The sequence below is a fragment of the Apium graveolens genome, unplaced genomic scaffold (assembly GCF_009905375.1).
Source record: "Apium graveolens cultivar Ventura unplaced genomic scaffold, ASM990537v1 ctg4136, whole genome shotgun sequence".
In the NCBI taxonomy this organism is placed as follows: Eukaryota; Viridiplantae; Streptophyta; class Magnoliopsida; order Apiales; family Apiaceae; genus Apium; species Apium graveolens.
Window position 1 is genome coordinate 124,043 of NW_027418410.1, and position 9,838 is coordinate 133,880.

At 33.8% G+C, this 9,838-nt stretch overlaps 1 protein-coding gene across 1 annotated transcript; it reads left to right on the forward strand.

The window, feature by feature from the left end:
* The first annotated feature begins 906 nt into the window (after positions 1-906).
* LOC141701580 (putative zinc metallopeptidase EGY3, chloroplastic) lies at positions 907-4,936 on the forward strand. Its single transcript, XM_074505213.1, has 6 exons — positions 907-1,532; positions 2,166-2,363; positions 2,683-2,907; positions 3,141-3,379; positions 3,602-3,756; positions 4,396-4,936. The coding sequence occupies exons 1-6, from the start codon at positions 1,020-1,022 to the stop codon at positions 4,749-4,751; spliced, it is 1,686 nt and encodes a 561-aa protein (XP_074361314.1). The 5' UTR covers positions 907-1,019; the 3' UTR covers positions 4,752-4,936.
* The last annotated feature ends 4,902 nt before the right edge of the window (positions 4,937-9,838 follow it).

Sequence of the window (9,838 nt, forward strand, 5' to 3'; positions counted from 1 at the left end):
CATCTCTAGGCACTTCTCGAACTATCTAGACCTTTCCGCATTTTCCCATCAACTCACTTAAAATTTGACAATCTTCTCCACTCACACCATGTTTACAACCTGCTATAATCTCTTCAATGGCAACTCTTTTCACCAGTTCATGCACTTGTTCTTTTCCAAGCCAAAAGAATCACCTTTCTTCTTTTGCATTTTCAAAGTCATTTATTTATTATACAAACCCTTGATTGAATTTTCTATTAAGTACTAATTTAATAAATTTAATCGATATTAATATTTTTATCGTGTAATTACAACGATATAAATATTTTTATCTTGTAATCACATACTTGTACATGCTAAAAACCGGGTGAATGATAAATTTAGTTTTTTTATATAAAATTAACAAAAATGACCCAGTTCTACAAAGTTGCCCAACTTTATGAGATGAAATACCCAACTGTTAGTAGAGTATTACTTTATATGAGATATATCCAATTGCCAACTACTAACTTAACTACCAGTGGAATATCTTATAGAGAAATTGGGACTAGTGGAATATCTTATACAGAAATTACGATACCCAACTGACAGTGGAGTATTAAATCTGCGATACTCAACTGATAGTGGAGTATTAAATCAGCTAAAATTGACCAATTTTTTCAAAATAGATATTTTTGTTAAAATTTTTAAAAAATTGACTATTTTTATCATTTTTTCCTAAAACCTTTCTGCATGAATTTTCTTTTCCTATGTCATCTTGTGCCCCAAATTTTTTTGGGCGAGAGACCAAGAGCTATTCGTCATATTCAATCTTAACCACAAAATTTTTTATCCCAGGTAGTCTACTTCAAGCTCAGTCCCCCTGTATATATATAGTGACTATTGTCTTTAATATTTTGCTAAATTATTATTGTCTCTTTACATCATTTCTAGGCACTTCTCCAACTATCTAGACCTTTCCACATTTTCCCTTCAACTCACTTAAAATTTGACAATCTTCTCCACTCACACCATGTTTACAACCTGCTATAATCTCGTCAATGGCTACTCTTTGCACCAGTTCATGCACTTGTTCTTTTCCAAGCCAAAAGAATCACCTTTCTTCTTATGCATTTTCAAAGTCGTTTACATTTCCCTCCAAAGCCCACATTAAAAGATTCAAGTTTGCTGTCAAGTATGAAAAAACAGAGGACTCTGGTTCTTCAACTTCCTCATCATCTTCTGTGGTAATTTCGAAAACTGAAGAAAAGGAAGATACACCGAAGAAAGATTTGTTAGTCGATGGAGAGGGTGAAGTGGAAGTTGAGGAACAGCAAGAAATGGATTGGAAAACAGATGAAGAGTTCAAGAAATTTATGGGAAATCCTTCCATTGAAGCAGCTATAAAGCTTGAGAAGAAAAGGGCTGATAGGAAACTTAAAGAACTTGATAGAGAAAATAGTGATAATCCAGTTGTGGGATTACTGAAGAAAGTAGCAATTGATAGTTTGTCAAGGCAAAAACAGAGGCTGGAGAAAGCTGAAGAGGCTTTTAAGGCTCTTGATCTCAATAAGGTAATGGTAAATAAATTCATCAACCTCTTGCTAATTCGGATTCGGCTTTTTATTACCACTCTGGTTTGAATTTCTTTTATTTAAGCAGCTTTGCTTTATGGAAAATTGATTTTAGGAATTACATTTCTACTATATAAATGAATAGTGTGCATAGTTTGCAGTAATGCCATTCTTGTTCCTTAACTTTTTTTGTTGGCGAGAAAATTAACATACTCATGAGTGAAATTTAAGAACTACATACCAAGAATCCAAATGTGTCGAAACTTGGAAGCAAATACGATTAAGCTGCATCATATCTTATCTTATCTTATTTTAACATCATACAAATTGTATGAGGTTAAGTTAAATCAATCTGTTAAACGCAAAAGAGGTTGAAATGATTTGATGAATTGTATAACATAGACAGATTGTAAGTGTGTATCAAATTGATGAGAGATCATGCATACTGCATACACATGGAGTCGGCCTAATGACTACTGAGGCAGAGCACCGGGCTCCTACTGATAAAATGTTGCTAGATGCTTTTGATTTAAATTGTGGATAATATCATAGTTCACTGTAGTACCTTCTATTTTTTTCCTCTAATGAACAAATATCACATCTTTTGATTTTGTTGGGTGTTTTAAATGGCAGTTAAAGAGCTGTTTTGGATTCAATACTTTTTTCGCTAGGGATGTGAGGAGATTTGGGGATGGTGGGATTTTTATCGGAAATCTAAGAAAACCCGTTGAAGAAGTTATTCCGGTATTGGAGAAAAAGCTATCTGAAGCTGCTGGGAGGGAGGTTGTACTTTGGCTTATGGAGGAAAAAACTGATGACATTACCAAACAGGTAAATTCAGAAAGTGAAAGTCATCTTAAATGTTATAGCGGTTTTAATTGCATACATTGAACTGAAATAACTTCACTTGAAATTTAAGATCTCATTTCTGCTACCCCAGATTACAGTACTAATATATATACAAGGTAATATATTAAAATTCATAATTGGTTCTTGTAGAAAAAATCAAACTTTATTTAATGGCATATATAGGCCTAGCAAAAAAAAACTTCAAACACAACTGGGGGGAAAAGCCGTTGTACTATTTATTTTCAGATTTCCTGTAACAGTTGAATATTTTTATTCTGACTACGTACTTTATAATTGGAAGGTTTGTATGGTACAACCTAAAGCGGAAATCGACCTCCAATTTGAGTCAACCAGGCTGAGCACACCTTGGGGCTATCTTAGTTCTATAGCTTTAAGTGTCACAACGTTTGGAACAATAGCCTTGATGAGTGGCTTCTTTCTTAAACCTGATGCTACGTTCAACGATTACCTAGCTGATGTTGTCCCTCTCTTTGGCGGCTTCATAACGATTTTGGGAGTGTCAGAGGTGTGATCTCTTACTAGTTACTACTAACTAGTATTACTCTGTTCTGTTTCTTTTCTTTTTATAGCAGTGGCGAGTTGTGAGTTTTTTTTTCAAGATCATGAATTAGAACACTGGGAATTTTGAATAAATGAAACTCAAGCATTTCTGGTTAGCAGTAGCATACAATAGTTTAGGTAACACACATTTTTTTGTGAAGAGTAATGAACTGATTGCCTGGTTAATATTTATTGCAGATAGCCACAAGGATAACTGCAGCACGTTATGCTGTGAAATTGAGCCCGTCCTTTTTGGTGCCCTCCAATTGGACTGGATGCTTGGGAGTGATAAATAACTACGAGTCTTTACTGCCAAACAAGAAGGCTCATTTTGATATTCCAGTAGCACGAACAGCCAGTGCATATCTGACATCTCTATTTCTTGCAGTGGCAGCTTTTGTAGCTGATGGTAGCTTTAACGGAGGTGATAATGCATTGTAAGAATTTAGCTACCCAATTATATATGGTTCCTTCTTGTAGTAAGTCAATTAGTAGTAGAGATTGTTATTTATATCCATCATCTGCATCGTGGAACTTCAATGCACATGTCCAGTATGTAAATACGGCATGTGTAGGCTTCTCTGGTCAGTTCACTTTTCCTATTACGGTTTTAAAGAGATCTATATCAGTTAAAGCTAAAACTTGCATTCATTTTGCAGGTATATAAGGCCTCAATTCTTTTTCAATAACCCTCTTCTTTCGTTCATCCAATTCGTAATAGGCCCGTACACGGATGACCTAGGGAACGTGTTACCTTATGCAGTTGAAGGTGTTGGAGTCCCCGTTGATCCGCTTGCTTTTGCTGGACTCTTAGGTCAGTGTTTTAGTCAGAGGTGTGCCTATGTGTAAGCGGGCACAGGCTCTAGTTATTAATAAGAGTAAATTACATAGTTTTGGCCGTATTTTACTCTGATTTTCAAAATAGTGGCCAAATTTTCAAATTTTCAAAACAGTGGCCAACTTTTCTTTCCGCCTTTCAAAAAAATGGCTGCCGTCAACTCCCGTTATTTAACGGTGCGAGAAAATACTTTAAATATATTATTTACGCTTTAAATATATTATTTATCGGTGAAAACTTAACGGGAGTTGACGACAACCATTTTTTTGAAAGGCGGGACAAAAGTTGGCCATTATTTTGAAAATTTGAAAATTTGGCAACTATTTTGAAAATCAATGTTAACTGCGGTCACCCCTCTCTAATTTACTCTATTAATAATTATGACACTGTTTAGTAGACAGAGTAGATAGAAGTAATACTAATCAAAATATTTTGGAGTGCTAGATCTAAGCTTTAATTTTTCATTTATCTATTCATACAACCATTTAAATTTAAGCAAGATGAATACACGAGTTATAGTTTCGTTGAACTATAAAAAAACAGTACAACAGTCAGAAGTAAAGTTATATATTTAACTGAATTGGCTTTAGTTAATAGTTCTTCTGCTTGGTGAAGGAATGGTGGTAACGTCATTGAACTTGTTGCCATGTGGAAGACTTGAAGGTGGGCGCATTGCTCAATCCATGTTTGGAAGAAACACCGCCACTGTCTTATCTTTCGGGACTTCATTACTCCTTGGCATGGGTGGCCTCAGCGGGAGTGTTCTCTGTTTGGCATGGGGATTATTTGCAACATTCTTCAGGGGTGGAGAAGAGATACCAGCAAAAGATGAGATCACTCCACTGGGAGATGATCGATATGCTTGGGGTCTCGTACTCGGTCTCATATGTTTTCTTACACTTTTTCCGAATGGGGGAGGGACATTTTCTAGCTCATTCCTCAGTGCTCCATATTTCAGGGATGGTTTGTGAATAGAATTGTCTAATGTTGATATATATGTAGCTAATAGTTGTAACGAAGGCACATGGATCTGACCCTGGCCCGATGTTTCTTTGTTTCTCTTGTCAGTTAATATAAATATGAAAGTCACTTGCATGTATAAATATGAAAGTTTTCTATAATATCTCCAATAGACTCTTACGGCCTCTTAAAATCACTAAGTTTGTTTGGTTTGTGAGAGTTCAGATGTGTATATCACATTTTTCCAACTGAGTTGCTTATTTAGTGGTTATCTGGACTACAGATTTAGTTTGAATACACTTGATAATGCTTCTAACACAAATCACTCTCGTTTTACATAAGCAATGGCATCGGATTCGCCATCTGTTAACATATCAAGCCAATAAAAAAATCATAGTCGAGTTAATTTGTGAGCAAAGGACTATGCCCCTAATGTTTCTCACAAATTCCTTTACTAATTTTCTTTCAACGCCAAAGGACTATGTTATAGGATTTGATCAAAGATATTCATATCCAGATTATATACACCAAATAAACCAACACTTATCCAAGAAGCAAGCAAGTATTAAAATATTTTTCTCCCTCTCCCCTTAAATCTCCATTCGGCTTTTTATAAAACAAAAAAGAAACTCAAACTCAAATCTCAAGATCAAACCATGGATAAATGCTACAAATAATTCCTAAACTTCATCATCATCAAACTAAGGTAAGATAAATCTTTTATAGAATTTCCTTAAGGTTTTGATCTAGGTTTCTTAAGCACACCAAAGCCTTACCAAGCATCATCCATCAAGAAGAGAACCACCCAAGCTATCAGGAAAGGTATAAAACTCCATCCAAACTTTGTTTAAGCTTTAAGTTTCAAGAAACGTAAAGATCTTGGATGTAAACTTAATTTTGATGATTGTTTTGTTGATTTCTTCAATATTATGGTTAGTTAAATGCTAAAGTTGATGTTGTTGCCTCAAGAATTTGATGTTCTTGAGATTATTAAGTTGTTAAAATTTGGAATGATTATTGTTCGTTAGTAATTAGTAGTTTAGAGCCAAAATGAAACTCGGATCGTAAACGTAACGAAGTTAAAACGATCCAATCATGAAAGTAAGTTTTCTGCAGAAATACATAAAGTGTAAACTATATTTTCATGAAAACAAACCTAATAATAATAGATATTGTTGTAAGGATCGTTTAGGGGCTTGAATCGTTTGATTTTGATTTACGGTTTAAAAGTTAGGTTCGTTTTAGTAAAAATGATTTACGTGAAAAAAACTGCTACGAATTATGAATTTTAGAAATATAAATGATCGACTTAAAATTATTCAAAAATCATGAAAATTTTAAAGAGCGTATGAAATGGTGTATAATAACTGCCATAAAAATTTCAAGTGAAAATATGGATTTTTCAATTTTATAAAAATGTCGGAGCGGAGATCGAGCGAGTAAAATTTTTAAGAATCGCGAGAGGAGCCGAGTGGTAAAAATAAACGAGATTAATAGACATAAAGGATCGTGAAAAGAAAACGAATTTAATGAATACTCGTACTTTATTAAAATGACGAGAGTAAAGCGAGTCGTGGAAATCGATTATAAGCATCGCGTATTTACCAAGTGACGATAAATACGATTAGAATCTAACAGAACGATAATGTTCTTGATTATAGATTTTCGTACTAACTTGAGAGCTCCCTCCACCTCAAAACACCCCGACAATTTTACGAACCCTACTTCATATACTGTTATGTTGTGAAGAGTGTTTTACTGTCTTTCGTAGAAATGTCATATTTTTACATGATAGTAAAATATGAGATTTTACGTATCGATATTGATTGAGATTACGATGCATATATCGTAGAATATTTTAACGCTACTGAATAAGTGTGATGTATAAATTACAATACCGAGAGCCGGTCAGCTTTTATAAATTATAAATCCGGGAATCATCTCGGATATGTTTTAGACGATTAAAAGTCCGTAATTACTTTATTCCAAGGGGATCGATGTCCTCTTGCGAAGTATTAATTACTTCATATTTATTTTAAAATGATTTTCAAAGATCGTATTCCCTTAACTCTATTTAATTACTCGAACAAATAATATTATTTCAGATATTCATTTAAGAAGGAAGAAGTATTCTCCAACTGTTATTTTATTTTAATATTTTATATTTATTAAAGATTAATTTAATTACTTAAACATAAATTGGTTGAGAAATATTAATTCAAATAATATTTTAAAAAATGGAATTATTCGAGGTTTAAATATTTCATTATTATTATTTAATTATTAAATATTTATTAAATGATTTAATTGATTTAAAAATCATTTTAATACTTTCGGATCATCGAAAATATTATCTTGACGTATTTTAAATATTTTAAATATTGTGTTAAAAAATACCCCCTTAAATATTTATCTGTTCGCAACGGTCAACCCACATTATCATAGTACTTCCTATGAAAATTCTCGGAAGTACATATATATACATATGAGATGAGTTGTGCCTATCAACAAAAAAAATGATTGAGGAACTTCGAATTAATTCCTGTTCCAAATTTACGATATTCCAGTAGCACGAACAACCAGTGCATATCTGACATCTCTATTTCTCGCAGCGGCAGCTTTTGTAGCTGATGGTAGCTTTAACGGAGGTGATAATGCATTGTAAGCATTTAGCTACCCAATCATATGTGGTTCCTTCTTTAGTAAGTCAGTTTAATAGTAGAGAATGTTATTTATATCCATCCTCTGAATCGTGGAACTTCAATTATACAACATTTTTGCAATCATACAACTGTTTTTTTTTTCGTTGTCTGAAAGGTAGTTTTTTCGTTGTCTATCCAACACTCGTGTGATCGAAGGTTGGACAACGGTTGTTTATACACTTGTAATAAGCGAGACTCAACAACGTTTTTTAATACCGGTTACAATCAAGAATTCACAACGGGTACTCTATACTAACCATTGTTAGGAAATTCTTTAAACAACTGTTTCTTTATTCAACTATCGTCTACCTAACTTAACAACAATGATTTTGTAGAAAAACCATTATTATTAACTTATTCGATATTTTCATAAACAACAGTTTATAAACTTCTTTTAACTAGTTAAAATTGTTGTCACTAATATTTTTTTTAAAAAGATAATGGTGTAAAAGATTTAAACCATTGCAAAAAAATATGAAAAGACAACAGTTTTTTTAAAAAAATATGTGCACTGAGACATACAACAGTTTTCATCATTTTTAAGTGGGTTTCACACAACTGTTTACAAAATTAATCTCATTATTTAAAATAAATCAATTTTAAAATAAAATAATATTATAATAATTCAATTGTTATATCACAATTGAAATTCAATTTATAATACAAAGATTTTGTACAAGAATTACAACTATAACTTAAAATCTATTTCTAAACATGCTCATTAAGGTACACAATAACTAATTTGCAACATTCACACTAGTCAATCAATGCAGCCATCCTGTGTGGCCAGGTTTACTCTCCTGTGTTGGCACTCCTCCTCTGTCTATCACTCGTCTGTCTATCACTGATTTCCTTCTCTCTCTCGGTGCTTCCAACTCTCTTTTTGTACCCTTTCCTAGTCCGGCAGAATATGGGGACCAACTCTATGTAGGCTTGATGCACGGGTAAATTCAGTTGTGCCACTGCTGATTGTGGCTCGGGAACTATCGAATATGCTGACACTGGCGCAATTCCTCCAGCCACTCTAGCAGAGTTCACGCTAACCCTAAACCCTTTTATAAGAAATGAAGAAATATCCTACAGCTAGCGGAGATTATATGAACATTAAAGTCAGGCACCTACTTTACCATCTTTTCTTCATTTTATTCAGAGTTATTCATAAAAAAAATAGATACTTAAGAAACTCACAACTGTCTTAAGCTCATGCCATTAGCCTAGATCTTTATAACCAGATCAGGGATATACTTACCTCACTAACAGAAAGAGATTGGGGCTGACGTGAGCTCCAGCACATGCCTTAACAAACTAGAACAAAAGAGTTCTTCGCTTCATTCCCGGCTAACAAAAGAAATTATGTAATAAACTTTTTAAGCTCGTGATATTTTAAATTCTTGTTTTGTCACTACTTAACCAGATTGTCATTGACTTTACATTAATCTTACTTCAAAACGAAGCAAAGGGATGAAGCTAGTGCTCAATTTGTATCATGTAAAGTATGTGAGCCATGATTCTGCTTTCATTGCTCATGTCAAGTTATCAACCGTGCACAATCAAATTTGATACATTAAAATAGTGCAAATTATGCATATAGTCTGTACATACCTAGAAATCATGGTCATTTCAAAAATCACAGAACTAGCACATGGTTAGGTTATAAATGGTCGGGGGCGGTATGTTTCTCATGCTATGTAGTCATACTATTTTATTGCATATATGATTTACAGTATTGTATAGTTTACTATATAAGTATTATACAAGCATAGGCATATGTATATCATGCCTTTTCCAAAGAGATATAGATCATTAAACCTTGTTAGAGGATACAACGTATAGTCTGTATAAATTTTGAACCATAATAATTATGCAAGGGTAAATTTGGTATGCTAGGTTTATGGAGCCAAGTACCATACATGAACTTTAGTATTATTTACTCGAATATGCAATTATATTCCCCTTTTTTCAATAAAGTATTTTTTTTATCGTAGGTAACCCGCAGCCGCTACCCTTCGGGTGCTCACTGGGTAAACCCTACGGGTTCACGTAATAGCCTGCAAACCACGTGAACCAAGGTAAACCGCATTTAAGTGACAGGCTCTGGCTCAGGAGGCATAATCATAAATTCTCCTCCCGTGGGATTCGAACCTTTGACCAAGAGGTTAGTTTTCCTATCTTTAACCAACTGAGCCAACCCTTGCGGGCCTCAATAAGGTATTTGCTTAGCACAAATTTTCACTCCGCTTCTTTAATTATTTCTTCAACAAGACAATAGCTAGATGGTGAGTGATTGTTCAAGGGAACAGAATTTGAAAAAAAATATTAGAGAACCGGTCACCTTAGGCTCAGGCTCTTTCTCTTCACGATCGGCTACGGGATTCTTCTTGTTGACCTCACCAGCA